Source organism: Chroicocephalus ridibundus, chromosome 23 (genome assembly GCF_963924245.1).
Source record: "Chroicocephalus ridibundus chromosome 23, bChrRid1.1, whole genome shotgun sequence".
NCBI lineage: Eukaryota > Metazoa > Chordata > Aves > Charadriiformes > Laridae > Chroicocephalus > Chroicocephalus ridibundus.
Genome location: NC_086306.1, coordinates 2,038,564 through 2,053,474, shown reverse-complemented (window position 1 = coordinate 2,053,474; position 14,911 = coordinate 2,038,564). Strand labels below are relative to the sequence as shown.

General features: G+C 72.0%; 1 protein-coding gene across 1 annotated transcript in view; it reads right to left on the bottom strand.

Moving 5' to 3' along the window:
* Positions 1-14,575, bottom strand: part of LOC134526619 (NPC1-like intracellular cholesterol transporter 1) — a 41,783-nt gene extending 27,208 nt beyond the window's left edge. The window contains 13 exon segments of the mRNA XM_063358677.1: positions 2,136-2,233; positions 2,367-2,472; positions 2,581-2,670; positions 2,757-2,830; positions 2,970-3,064; positions 3,171-3,287; positions 4,583-4,705; positions 6,242-6,486; positions 7,929-8,019; positions 10,627-10,797; positions 10,926-11,080; positions 13,286-13,447; positions 14,481-14,575. Coding sequence (XP_063214747.1) covers positions 2,136-2,233; positions 2,367-2,472; positions 2,581-2,670; positions 2,757-2,830; positions 2,970-3,064; positions 3,171-3,287; positions 4,583-4,705; positions 6,242-6,486; positions 7,929-8,019; positions 10,627-10,797; positions 10,926-11,080; positions 13,286-13,447; positions 14,481-14,546 — 1,593 coding nt within the window. The 5' untranslated portion in view covers positions 14,547-14,575.
* Between the last annotated feature and the right edge of the window lie 336 nt (positions 14,576-14,911).

Below are 14,911 nucleotides of genomic sequence, written 5' to 3'. Positions count from 1 at the left end.
CCCTGCCACCCCCTGTCCCTCCCGACGTCACCCCATGGGCGCCGCACCGGTGTCCCCCCGGCTCTGTCACCCCCAGCCCCTCCAAATGTCACCACAATGGACACGCTGCTGGTGTCCCCCCAGCTCTGTCACCCCCTGTCCCTCCCAATGTCACCCCATGGGCACTGCATTGGTGTCCCCCAGCTCTGTCACCCCCAGCCCTGCCACCCCCTGTTCCTCCCAATGTCACCGTGCCAGTGTCCCCCCACCCCTGCCACCCCCTGTCCCTCCCAACATCACCACAATGGACACGCTGCTGGTGTCCCCCAGCTCTGTCACCCCCAGCCCTGCCACCCCCTGTTCCTCCCAATGTCACCGTGCCAGTGTCCCCCCACCCCTGCCACCCCCTGTCCCTCCCAACGTCACCCCATGGGCACCGCACCGGTGTCCCCCCGGCTCTGTCACCCCCAGCCCCTCCCAATGTCACCACAATGGACACGCTGCTGGTGTCCCCCCGGCCCTGCCACCCCCGGCCCCTCCCAATGTCACCCCCCGGGCGCCACACCGGTGTCCCCCAGCACCCCCGGCCCCCCAGCACCTACCAGTGCCAGGAGGGCACCCAGCACGGCGCCGGCCAGCACCGGGGCACCCGCCATCCTGCGCCCAAACCGGAGAAGCCGAGGGGGAGGTTGGGGGGGAGGGGGGGTGCGTGGTGTGCCACCGCCGCCGCCCGGCACCTATAAGACCCCGAAACCGTCCCCCCGTCCCACCCACCCCCCCCCCCCCCGTCCAGGGCGACGGTCGCCCCACGGCACCCAGGCCAATCAGCCCTCGCCCCGGCCGTAAAGCCCTTGTGATCATTAACCCCCATCGATCGGCCGCCATCGCCGTGCCACGCAGCCCTGCCGGGGAGGTGCCCGCATCGCTTCCGCCCCCCACCCCCCCCAACCCCCCCCCCCAACCAAACCCCGGGAGGCACTTGGTTTTTGGGGCGGGGAGGAAATAAAGCGGTATTTTGGGTGCGATGCCCACCCCGGGGCACCCCGGGCGGCGGAGATGCCGTGCGCCGGGCTGGCAGCGGGAAGGCGGGCATCACGGAGGCGGCGCCGCGCCGAGCCGCCGGGAGCGAGGGCTGGGGGCGGGGGGGCGAGGAAGAAAAACCGGTTGCCCCCCGCCATTAAACACCCCCCCCCCCCCCCGCCGTTAACGGAAGGGGGTAACGGCGTTACCCGCCGTGCCCGCGGCGAGGGCGCCGGTGCCACAACCGGCTGCCGGGCAGGGTTCAGGGCCACGGGGTGGCCTTGGAGCAGGGCTGCGCGTGTGTCGTGTCCCCCCCCCTGCCCCCCGATAAGCCGCCGTCACCCCGATAAACCGGGCGATGACGGGCACCCCCAGGGGCGACGCCTGCCTCGCACGCCACGGGCCGGGGGGGGGACCGGGGGACACAAGGAGCCAACGGGGCGAGCGGGGAGGAGGCGAGCGGGTGCCACCCCGCGCCGCGGGGCTACGGGGGGCAGCGGGGGGGCATCCGAGCCCCCGAAGTTGGCAGCGCCCCCGCCCCCCACCGCGTCCTTGCCCCCGGTTTATGACCCCTGGTACAGCCTTGGCATCGATAAGGGGGGGGCGATAACGCCCTGGCACCTTTGCCCGGCATCAGCGGGAAATGCCGTTTCCCACCCCCCCCGTCACGTAGCCGGAGGGTGCGGTGGTGTTGGCGGAGGGCGGGGGGAGGGGGGGGGGTCACGGCAAAGTGACGTCACGCCACACCGTCCCTTGCCACCTTTATTGGGCACAGCCGCGGGGGGGGGGGACGGCGCGGAGACACCCCGTCCCTCGGCAGAGGTGGGGGCGGTTCGAGGTGGCCGCGGTGCCCCCCCTCCCACAGGGTGGGCACGGTCCGTGGGGTGCCGGGGGCGGGGGGGGGGGCTCAGGAGGGCGGCGCGGTCGGGCGCTTGGGGCGGTGGCGGGCGAACTTGAAGTTCTGCAGCGGGTTGCTGGGGCCGCGGGACTGGAGAGAGAATTGGGGAGGGGGTTGGGGGGGGGGGGGGAAGAAAAGCAACGTCACGAGGGGCAGCGAGAGGGACGCCGGTGGGGGCGGGGGGGGGACACGCACACACACGACACACGCATCCCACCCGCGCCCGTCTCGCACTCACCGTGGAGCCCCCCCGGCGCTTGGCAGGGCCGCGGGGTTGCCGCGGCCACTTGCGTTTCTTGGGGTTGAGATCGGCCACGCCGCGGAGGCTGGGGGGCACTGCGGGCAACGGGGCAGCGGGTAAGAGATGGGGGGGGTCCCCGTCTCCCCGTTCCTTCCCTCCCCCCCCCACCCGCCCCCCAGGGTGCCCTTTCCGCCTCCCCCCCCGGTCCAAAACGGGGCCGGGCCGTACCCAGGTACTCGGGGACGTTGCGGAGGTGAGGTTTGACGATGGCGGGGTGCAGGGGCTTGTCGTGACGCAGGACGTGCAGGTCGCGGGGGTTGTCCTCGAAGTAAACCTGGGCACGAGAGAAACGAGGGGGTGGGAGGTGGGGGGGGGGGGGGCAGCGCCCGGTAAGACATCCCCCCGCCCCCCTCCCCGAGCCAGGACGCGGGGGGGGGGTTACCTTGAGTTTTTCGGAGTTGAGCAGCTCGTCCTTGATCTCCCGCAGCCGGGCTTCCTTCACCGCCTGCTTGGTGACGGAGCGCATGGCGTCCTGGGGGCACACGCCGGGGTTGGCGGGGGGGGTGTCAGAGGTTGCCCACCCCCGCCCACCCCCCCCCCACGGCATTGCCCACCTACCCGGCAGCGGTAGCGCAGTCCCTCGATCTCCTCCATGGAGAACTTGTAGGGCTGCAGCATGGACTCGCCGTTCTCTGGGGACACAGGCGGCGTCACCCCCACCCACGCGTGCGTCGTGTCCGTCCCGTCCCCCGTGTCGTCCCCCCCCCCCCCAAAAGAAACCGTCCCTTGGCACCTGCTGTCCCACCCTCCCGTCCCAGCGGTGTCACACACCTCCTGCCAGCGCGTCCTCGATGCGGGCCAGCGCGTCCCGCTCCTCGGGCAGCGCGAAGGTGAGCGCCGTGCCGGGGTTGTCGGCGCGGGCCGTCCTGCGGGCAGGGAGGGGACACGGAGGTGGGACACCCAAGCGAAAGGGTGCGGGGAGCCACCCCCCCCCCCTCCACCCAGCACCGTCCCCCTGTCCCCAACACCTACCGGCCCACGCGGTGGATGTAGGACTCGACAGAGGGCGGCACGTCGAAGTTGATGACGGCGGCCACGTTCTGGAAGTCGATGCCCCGCGCCACGCTGTACTCCGGGTCCTTGCCCTTGCTGGGGGGGGGGGGGGGGACGGACGACACGACACAGAGGGGGGGACACATGAGATGTTGGGGTGGCCCAGGGACACCCCCCCCACACACACCGGGGACACACGGGACACTCACGGGGAACGCTGGGGAAAAGGGACAGCCCCGGCCGTGGGCGCGAGGACACGCTGGGCAGCGGCAGCCACCGGGGGGGGAGGGGGGGGGGGGGACACGCGGTTACGGAGCGGCACAAGCCACGAGGACAGGGCGAGGAGCCCCCCGCAAAGAAGGGGACACGGTGGGGACAGAGACACACACACACACACCCCCCGCCCCGGCGGGCAAAAGAAACCCCCCAGCCTTGGGGACACGGCGGGCACAGGGAGATCCCCGAGGACAGGGACGTCCCCAGCCTTGGGGACACGGCGGGCATGGGGAACCCTTGGGGACAGGGACGTCCCCAGCCTTGGGGACACAGCGCGAGCACGGGGAACCCTTGGGGATAGGGACGTCCCCGCCCTCGGGGACACAGGAGGGAGATCCCCAAGGACAGGGATGTCCCCAGCCTTAGGGACAGGGACATCCCCAGCCTTGGGGACATGGCAGGCACCGGGAACCCTTGCGGACAGGGACGTCCCTGGCCTCGGGGACACGGCGGGAACAGGGAGACCCCTGGGGACAGGGACGTCCTTGCCCTCGGGGACACGGCGGGAACAGGGAGATCCCCGAGGACAGGGACGTCCCCAGCCTTGGGGACACAGCGGGCATGGGGAACCCTTGGGGACAGGGACGTCCCCGGCCTCGGGGACACAGCAGGCACAGGGAGATCCCCAAGGACAGGGACGTCCCCAACCTTGGGGACACGGCGGGCATGGGGAACCCTTGGGGACAGGGACGTCTTCACCCTCGGGGACACGGCAGGCACAGGGAGATCCCTGAGGACAGGGATGTCCCCAGCCTTGGGGACATGGCAGGCATGGGGAACCCTTGGGGACAGGGACATCCTCAGCCTTGGGGACAGGGACATCCCCAGCCTTAGGGACAGGGCAGGCACCAGGAACCCTTGGGGACAAGGACGTCCCCAGCCTCGGGGACACGGTGGGCACGGGGAGACCCCTGGGGACAGGGACGTCCCCCGGGTAGGGGGCGTTGGTGGCAACAGGGCCACCCCCAGCAGAAGCCCCCCCACGGCTCTGGGCCACCTTCCCCGGCCCGAGCCCTCGCCGGCCGCACTGGGACACGGCCCCGGTGGCACAGCGTGACCCAGGGGACGGCCGGTGACACCCTCGGGGGACGGCGGGTGGCACCCGGGGCCCTCACCTGGGAGCAGCCCCCTTGCGCTTCTTGCGGGGGGGTTGCCCCGGGGGCACGGCCGGCGCCTCCTCGTCGGTGGCCACGATGTAGTCGTAGATGCCCCGGTTGAACTGGGTGATGACGTGGCACCTGGGGGGACAAGGCGGGGGTTTGTCACCACGGGGCGGGGGGGGGTGGTGTCAGGGGGGTGCGTCCCCAAACCACCACCCCCCCCCCTTCCTCCACGGGCACCCTGCACCCACCGGGGACCCCCAGGGTGTCCTTACCCCCCCCCCGGGGGCATTGCCCCCGGCACCCCCAGGGCACCCCATGGCCCGGGGCACCCCGCAGCTCACCCGGGGCACCCTCGGGCACCCCTTGTCCCCACGGGGACACCCCTTGTCCCCCAGCTCACCCAGCACACCCTTGGGCACCCCTTGTCCCTGGGGGGCACCCCTTGTCCCCTTGGGGCACCCGGGACACCCTTGGGTGCCCCCTGTCCCCTCGGGCACCCCTTGTCCCCATGGGGCACCCAGGACACCCTTGGGCACCCCTTGTCCCCACGGGACACCCCTTGTCCCCAGGGGACACCCTCGGGCACCCCCTGTCCCCTTGGGGCACCCAGGACACCCTTGGGTGCCCCCTGTCCCCTTGGGGCACCCCTTGTCCCTCAGCTCACCTGGGCCACCCTCGGGCACCCCTTGTCCCCATGGGGCACCCTTTGTCCCCAGGAGACACCCTTCGGCACCCCTTGTCCCCTTGGGGCACCCCTTGTCCTGTTGGGGCACCTGGGACACCCTTGGGTGCCCCCTGTCCCCTTGGGGCACCCAAGACACCCTTGGGCACCTCCTGTCCCCTTGGGGCACCCCTTGTCCCTCAGCTCACCTGGGCCACCCTCCGGCACCCTTTGTCCCCATGGGACACCCTCGGGCACCCCCTGTCCCCTTGGGCACCCCCTGTCCCCTTGGGGCACCCGGGACACCCTTGGGCACCCCTTGTCCCCATGGGACACCCTCGGGCACCTCCTGTCCCCTTGGGGCACCCCTTGTCCCTCAGCTCACCTGGGCCACCCTCGGGCACCCCTTGTCCCCATGGGGCACCCTTTGTCCCCAGGAGACACCCTTGGGCACCCCTTGTCCCCTTGGGGCACCCCTTGTCCTGTTGGGGCACCCGGGACACCCTTGGGTGCCCCCTGTCCCCTTGGGGCACCCAAGACACCCCTGGGCACCCCTTGTCCCCATGGGACACCCTCGGGCACCTCCTGTCCCCTTGGGGCACCCCTTGTCCCTCAGCTCACCTGGGCCACCCTCGGGCACCCCTTGTCCCCATGGGGCACCCCTTGTCCCCTTGGGGCACCCGGGACACCCTTGGGCACCCCTTGTCCCCATGGGACACCCTCGGGCACCCCCTGTCCCCTTGGGCACCCCCTGTCCCCTTGGGGCACCCGGGACACCCTTGGGCACCCCTTGTCCCCATGGGACACCCTCGGGCACCTCCTGTCCCCTTGGGGCACCCAGGACACCCCCGGGTGCCCCGTGTCCCCAGGGGACACGCCGCATTCCCCCCCCTCCTCCGCCACCGCTGTCCTCCCTGGGGCGACCCCGTCACCCCTCGAACCCTCCATATGGGGGGGGGGGGGGCACCCTGGGAGTGGGGGGGTGTCGGGGTCGGTGGGGGGGGGTTTACCGGGAGCGAGCGGGCAGCTGGGAGTTGAGGGCGCAGGCGGGAACGCCGAACTGCTCCAGGAAAAGTTTGAGGCGGTAACAGCGGGCCAAAGTGGAGACGAAAAGCAGGGCCCGGCCCCGCAGGAGGCGCAGCTTGAGGAGGGCGCAGAGAAGGAGGAATTTCTCCTCCTCCGTCTCGCAGCGCACCCCGAACTGCCGTAACCGCGAGGCGTCGGGCAAACGGGGTTCCGGCGGGCACAGCGTCACCTTGAGGAGGGGTTGGGGTTGGGGGTGGGGGGGGGTTGGGGGGGGGGGGGTGTCAGCGATGGCGGTGAGGCGGCGGCGGCGGCGGCGGCAGCGGTGACGGCGCGGCAGCCGCAAGGAGTTGGGGGCGGAGGGGAGCGCGGGCAACGCCGCCCGCGCTCGCCCCGGCTCCCTGCGCGCCCCCAGAAACGTCCCGATGACACCACCCCCCCCCCAAACTACCCTCTGACCCCCCCCCAAACCTCCCTGGGACCCCCCCAAAATTCCCTCTGACCCCCCCCAAACCTCCAACCCCCCCAAACTTCCCTCTGATCCCCCCCAAACCTCCGACCCCCCCAAAATTCCCTCTGACCCCTCCCCAAACCTCCCTGGGACCCCCCCAAACTTCCCTCTGACCCCCCCAAACCTCCAACCCCCCCAAACTTCCCTCCGACCCCCCCCCAAACCTCCGTCCAACCCCCCCAAAATTCCCTCTGACTCCCCCAAATCCCCCTCAGACCCCCCCAAACCTCCCTGGGACCCCCCCAAACTTCCCGCAGCCCCCCCCCAAATTCCTCCAACCCCCCTAAAATTCTTTCCGACCCCCCCAAACCTCCCTCCAACCCCCCCAAAAATTCCCTGACCCCCCCCCAAACCTCCCTGGGACCCCCCCAAAATTCCCTCTGACCCCCCCAAGTCTCTCTCAGACCCCCCCAAACCTCCCTGGGACCCCCCCAAATTCCTCTGACCCCCTCAAAACTCCCTCTGACCCCCCCCAAACCTCCCTCCGGCCCCCCCAAAATTCCCTCTGACCCCCCCCCAAACCTCCCTTGAACCACCCCAAAATTCCCTCTGACCCCCCCAAATCCCCCTCAGACCCCCCCAAACCTCCCTGGGACCCCCCCAAACTTCCCGCAGCCCCCCCCCCAAATTCCTCTGACCCCCCTAAAATTCTTTCCGACCCCCCAAACCTCCCTCCAACCCCCCCAATATTCCCTCTAACCCCCCCCAAACCTCCCTCCAACCCCCCCAAAATTCCCTCTGACCCCCCCAAGTCTCTCTCAGACCCCCCCAAACCTCCCTCCGGCCCCCCCAGAATTCCCTCTGACGCCCCCCCAAACCTCCCTTGAACCACCCCAAACTTCCCTCTGACCCCCCCCAAACCTCCCTGGGACCCCCCCAAAATTCCCTCTGACCCCCCCAAACCTCCCTCCAACCCCCCCAGAATTCCCTCTGACCCCCCCCCTCCACCCCCAAACCTCCTCGGACCCCCAAAAACTTCCCTCCGACCCACCCCCCCCCCAAAATTCCCTCCGACCCCCCCCCAAACCTCCCTCCAACCCCCCCAAAAATTCCCTCCGACCCCCCCCCTCCCCCCCCAAACCTCCTCAGACCCCCAAAAACTTCCCTCCGACCCCCCCCCCCCCCCAAATTCCCTCCGACCCCCCCAAAGCCCCCCCCCTCACCGGGTTGTGCAGCACCAGCTCCCTGAGCGCCTCCACCTCGGGGCTGAAGGTGGCCGACACCAGCAGCGCCTGGTAGATCCTGGGCAGGTGGCTGGGGGGGGGCGAGGGGGGGGGGGGGTCAGTGCGGCCCCTGGGGCCCCCCCAGAGCCACCCCCCGGCCCTGCCACCGCCCCCCGTCCGCTCCCGCCCCACAGCCCCCCCCCCCGCCCCCCCAACCCTCACTGTGACCCACAACCCCCAGGCTGTGCCCCCCACGTCCTCCAGCCCCGCTGCGCCCCACAGCGCCCCCACCGCCCCCCAGACCCTCACTGTGCCCCCCATGTCCTCCAGGCCCACTGCGCCCCACAGACCCCCACCGCCCCCCAGACCCTTGGCTGTGCCCCCCATGTCCTCCAGCCCCGCTGCGCCCCACAGCGCCCCCACCGCCCCCCAGACCCTCACTGTGCCCCCCATGTCCTCCAGCCCCACTGCGCCCCCACCGCCCCCCAGACCCTTGGCTGTGCCCCCCATGTCCTCCAGCCCCACTGCACCCCACAGCACTCCCACCGCCCCCCAAACCCTCACTGTGCCCCCCATGTCCTCCAGCCCCACTGCGCCCCACAGCGCTCCCACCGCCCCCCAGACCCTTGGCTGTGCCCCCCATGTCCTCCAGCCCCGCTGCGCCCCACAGCCCACCCCCCCGCCCCCCAAACCCTCACTGTGCCCCCCAACCCCCAGGCTGTGCCCCCCACGTCCTCCAGCCCCACTGCGCCCCACAGCCCCCCCACCGCCCCCCAGACCCTTGGCTGTGCCCCCCATGTCCTCCAGCCCCACTGCGCCCCACAGCCCCCCCCCCCCCGGCCCCCCAAACCCTCACTGTGACCCACAACCCCCAGGCTGTGCCCCCCACGTCCTCCAGCCCCACTGCACCCCACAGCGCCCCCACCGCCCCCCAAACCCTCACTGTGCCCCCCACGTCCTCCAGCCCCGCTGTGCCCCACAGCCCCCCCACCGCCCCCCAGACCCTTGGCTGTGCCCCCACGTCCTGCAGCCCCACTGCGCCCCCACCGCCCCCCAAACCCTCACTGTGCCCCCCATGTCCTCCAGCCCCGCTGCGCCCCACAGCGCTCCCACCGCCCCCCAAACCCTCACCGTGCCCCCCAAAACCTTGCCTGTGCCCCCCACATCCTCCAGCCCCACTGTGCCCCACAGCCCCCCCCCCGCCCCCCAAACCCTCACTGTGACCCCCAACCCCCAGGCTGTGCCCCCCACATCCTCCAGCCCCACTGCGTCCCACAGCCCTGACACCGGCCCCCAAAGCCCTCCCACTGCCCCCCAGACCCTTGGCTGTGCCTCCCATGTGCTCCAGCCCCACTGCGACCCACAGCCCTCGCACCGCCCCCCAAACCCTCACCGTGCCCCCCAGACCCTTGGCTGTGCCCCCCACGTCCTCCACCCCAGCCATGCCCCACACCGTGGCAGCGTCCCCAGACCCCTGGCTGTGCCCCCCACGTCCTCCACCCCAGCCGTGCCCCACACCCTGCCACTGTCCCCAACCCCCTGGCTGTGCCCCCCATGTCCTCCAGCCCCACTGCATCCAACAGCCCCCCCCCCGCCCCCCAAACCCTCACTGTGACCCCCAACCCCCAGGCTGTGCCCCCCACGTCCTCCAGCCCCACTGCGCCCCACAGCGCTCCCACCGCCCCCCAGACCCTCACTGTGCCCCCCACATCCTCCAGCCCAACTGCGCCCCACAGCCCACCCCCCCGCCCCCCAAACCCTCACTGTGACCCCCAACCCCCAGGCTGTGCCCCCCACGTCCTCCAGCCCCACTGCATCCAACAGCCCCCCCCCCGCCCCCCAGACCCTTAGCTGTGCCCCCCATGTCCTCCATCCCCACTGCGCCCCACAGCGCTCCCACCGCCCCCCAGACCCTTGGCTGTGCCCCCCATGTCCTCCAGCCCCGCTGCGCCCCACAGCCCACCCCCCACACCCCAAACCCTCACTGTGACCCCCAACCCCCAGGCTGTGCCCCCCACGTCCTCCAGCCCCGCTGCGCCCCACAGCGCTCCCACCACCCCCCAGACCCTCACTGTGCCCCCCACATCCTCCAGCCCCACTGCGCCCCACAGCCCCCCCACCGCCCCCCAGACCCTCACTGTGCCCCCCATGTCCTCCACCCCAGCCATGCCCCACACCGTGTCAGTGTCCCCAGACCCCTGGCTGTGCCCCCCACGTCCTCCAGCCCCACTGCGCCCCACAGCCCCCCCCCCCCGCCCCCCAGACCCTCACTGTGCCCCCCATGTCCTCCAGCCCCACTGCGCCCCACAGCCCCCCCACCGCCCCCCAAACCCTCACCGTGCCCCCCAGACCCTTGCTGTGCCCCCCACGTCCTCCACCCCAGCCATGCCCCACACCGTGGCAGTGTCCCCAGACCCCTGGCTGTGCCCCCCACGTCCTCCACCCCGGCCGCGCCCCACACCCCTGGCAGCGTCCCCACACCCCTGGCTGTGCCCCCCAAACCCTCAGTGCCCCCAACCCCCTGGCTGTGCCCCCCAACCCCCTGGCTGTGCCCCCCACGTCCTCCACCCCGGCCGCGCCCCACACCCCCGGCAGCGTCCCCAACCCCTTGGCTGTGCCCCCCACATCTCCCAGCCCCATCCGCGCCCCCCCAGCTCCCCGTCCCTCTCCCCCCCCTTGCCGTGGGGCGCCCCCTCACCACAGCAAGGCCTTGATGTCCTCCCCGAAGCCGAAGGAGAGCAGGAGATCGGCCTCATCCAGCACCAGCAGCTCCAGCGAGTGGCGCAGGCTGAGGTTGCGGGCGCCCAGGTGGGCCAGCACCCGTCCCGGCGTGCCCACCACCACGTCCGGCTTCTCCATCAGCACCGGCCTGCCGACACGCGGCGTCACCCCCCCGCCGCACACACCCCCCCACCCACCCACCCGCCCGCCCGCCGTGGGGCTGGGAGAGGTGGCGGGGTGGCGGCGGGGGAGGGGGGGGGTGGGGGTGTCGCTTACCGCTGGGCGGCGAGGTCGGCGTGGGCGCAGAGGTCGGCCACGCGCAGGGCGCGGGCGCAGAAGGCGGCCAGTTCCCGCAGGCTGCGCGTCACCTGCTGCCCCAGCTCCTTGGAGGGCACCAGCACCAGCGCCCGCACCGCCTGGGCCTGCGCCACCTGCGCCCCACGGCGCCCCACGCGCCCCCGGGCACCGTCAGCGTCGTGGCGGGGCCGAGGAGAGAGGCCCCGGCGCCCCACGGAGCCCATGGAGCACGCCCCTGTCCCAATACCCCACCTGCCCCACGGCATCCCCCCCCCGTCCCGACGTCCCACCTGCCCCACGGCATCCCCCTGCTCAATACCCCGCCTGCCCCACAACACCCACCCCTACCCCAATATCCCACCTGCCCCACAGCGTCCCCCTGCTCAATGCCCCACAGTGTTGCCCCCTGCTCCAATACCCCGCGTACCCCACAGCATCCCCCTCCATCCCAATACCCCACCTGCCCCACAGCATCCCCCCTGTCCCAATACCCCACCTGCCCCACGGCATCCCCCCCGCCCCGACGTCCCACCTGCCCCACAGCGTCCCCCTGCTCAACACCCCACCCGCCCCACAACACCCACCCCTGCCCCAATACCCCACCTGCCCCATGGCATCCCCCTGCTCAATGCCCCACAGTGCCCACCCCTGCCCCAATACCCCACCTGCCCCACAGCATCCCCCCTGCCCCGATATCCCACCTGCCCCACAGCATCCCCCTGCTCAATGCCCCACAGTGTTCCCCCCTGCCCCAATACCCTGCGTACCCCACAGCATCCCCCCCCTGTCCCAATACCCCCCCTGCCCCACAGCATCCCCCTGCTCAATACCCCACCTGCCCCACAACACCCACCCCTGCCCTGATATCCCACCTGCCCCACGGCATCCCCCTGTCCCAATACCCCACCTGCCCCACAGCATCCCCCCTGCCCCGATATCCCACCTGCCCCACAGCGTCCCCCCTGCCCCGATATCCCACCTGCCCCACAGCGTCCCCCTGCTCAATGCCCCACAGCATCCCCCCCCTGCCCCAATACCCCACCTGCCCCACAGCAACCCCCCCCCTACCCCAATACCCCGCCTGCCCCACAACACCCACCCCTGCCCCGATACCCCACCTGCTCCACGGCATCCCCCTGTCCCAATACCCTACCTGCCCCACAGCATCCCCCCCTGCCCCACAGCATCCCCCCCGCCCCGATATCCCACCTGCCCCACAGCATCCCCCCGCTCAATGCCCCACAGTGTCCCCCCCTGCCCCACAGCATCCCCCCCGCCCCGATATCCCACCTGCCCCACAGCGTCCCCCTGCTCAATGCCCCACAGTGTCCCCCCCTGCCCCACAGCGTCCCCCTGCTCAATACTCCACCTGCCCCACAGCATCCCCCCACCCTGATGTCCCACCTGCCCCACAGCATCCCCCCGCCCTGACGTCCCACCTGCCCCACAGCGTCCCCCTGCTCAATGCCCCAGAGCGTTCCCCTGCCCCAATACCCCACCTGCCCCACAGCATCCCCCCCGCCCTGACACCCCACCTGCCCCACAGCATCCCTCTGTCCCAATACCCCACCTGCCCCACAGCATCCCCACCCTCCCCGACATCCCCACCTGCCCCATGGCATCCCCCTGTCCCAATACCCCACCTGCCCCACAGCATCCCCCTGCCCCACAGCATCCCCCTGCTCAATACCCCGCAGCGCCCACCCCTGCCCCACAGTGACACCCCCGGACACCACCAGCGCCGCACCGGGGGGTGGGAGAGAGAGGCCCCAGCGCCCCACAGAGCCCACCCCTGCCCTGACAGACCACCTGCCCCACAGCATCCCCCCCCCGCTCTGATACCCCACCTGCCCCACAGCATCACCCTACTCAAGACCCCACCTGCCCCACAGCATTCCCCCCACCCCAATACCCCACATGCCCCACAGCATCTGCCTGCTCAATACCCGACAGCGCCCACCCCTGCCCCACAACAACACCCCCAGGCACCACGGAGCCCACCCCTGCCCTGACAGCCCACCTGCCCCACAGCACCCATGTGACCCACGGCACCCACCCAAGCCCCATACACCAGGGTACTCCCGTGCCCCACAGCACCCCCCCCGCTTGACACCCCCCCGTGCCCCACAACACCCACCCCCCCCGGTTCCCCCCAGTGCCCCCATCCGCCCCGGTGCCCCATACCCCGCTGCACGCCCCATGTGCCCCACGGTACCCCCGCGCCCCACGGTGCCCATCTGTGCCTCACACCACCCACCCCTGCTCGACACCCCGTGTGCCCCACAGCGCCCACCCCACCTGGTCGTCCCCCCCCACCCCGTGCCCCACATCCCCCTCACCTCCTTGGCGCGCAGGAGGTGCTGCAGCAGGGGCAGCCCGTACGCCCCCGTCTTCCCGGAGCCCGTCCTGGCCCGGGCCAAGAGATCGCGGCCCTCCAGTGCCAGGGGAATGGCCTCAGCCTGGATGGCGGTGGGGGTGGCCCAGCCCAGCTCTGCCACCGCCTGCGGGGGGGGGGACCTGTCACCTCGGGGCTCCCTCCCCACTGCCCCCCCCTCCCCGGCACAGGGGGGTACCCACAACCACCCCCCTCCCCGTGGCAGGGGGACCCAGGCCTGTGAAACACCCCCACCCCGAGGTACCCCGGCCCCCCAGGCCCCTCAGGCCCGCCCTCTCCCCACCGAGGGACCCCACGATCCCGGCCCTCCAGGATCTGCCCCCCCCCCACAAAGGGACCCCCATGTCCTGGCCCCCCTCCCCACTGATGGATGCCGGTGTCCCAGCCCCTCATAGCCTCCCCAAAGGGACCCCCATATCCCGGCCCCTCAGGGCCTCCCCCCATCAAGGGACCCCGACGTCCTGGTCCCTCATGGTCACCCCCACCTCCCAAAGGGACCCCCATGTCTCGGCCCCCCTCCCCACCGATGGACCCCGGCCCCCCAGGGCCGCCCTCTCCCCACCGAGGGACCCCACAGTCCCGGCCCTCCAGGATCTGGCCCCCGACAAAGGGACCCCCATGTCTCGGTCCCCCTCCCCTCCGACGGATTCCAGCCTCCCAGGACCTCTCCAAAGGGAGCCCCATATCCCGGCCCCCCTCCTCACCGATGGATTCCAGCCCCTCAGCGCCTCCCCCCTTCAAGGGACCCCTGTTTCCCGGCCCCTCATAGCCTCCTCTCCCTCCCCGAAGGGACCCCCATGGCCCGACCCCTCCCCATCGAAGGATCCCGATGTCCCAGCCCCTCAGGGCCTCCCCAAAAGGACCCCCATGTCTCTTCCCCGCCCCCCCGCCACCATCGATGGACCCCGGTCCCCCAGCCCCTCAGGGCCTCCCCAGAGGGACGCCCGTGTCGCGGCCCCCCTCCCCTCCGAGGGACCTCAGAGCCCCGGCCCCTCAGGGCCTCCCCCCCACACCGAGGGACCGCGGCCTCGGGGCCCCTCTACCCCACTTCCTCGCTCACGGCGAGCCCCCCCCGGGGCTTATCCCCCCAAAAAAACCCGCAGCCCACCCTGATCCCCCCTCCCCGTCCCCGGGCGCACCCGCAGCAGCCGCGGATCCAGCCCCATGTGCTCGAACCCCGCCGCCGCGTTCCCCGCCGCCGCCATCTTGGCCGCCCTTCCTGCGCGCGGCCTCACGGACCACAGAGACTTCCGGTGTTCGCCCAGAGCGCCACCTTCCCCCCCCCCCCGGGAGGACTGGGGTGCCACTCTGCCCCCTAGCGCTGGAGGACCGACAGCACCCGCAGCGCCCCGGGGTCCTTTAAGGGGGGGGACAAGGACCCCACAGCCACGACAGTGGGCACCCCAGGGACCCCCCACCCCAGCTGACAGGCACCCTGTGCCCCCTAGGGACCCCACAGCCAGGCTGGTGGGCACCCCATGCACCCCAGGGCCCCCCTAGCCCACCTGGAGGGCACCGTAGGGACCCCCTGCCCACCCCGGGGACCCCCCACCCAGGCTGGTGGGTGCCC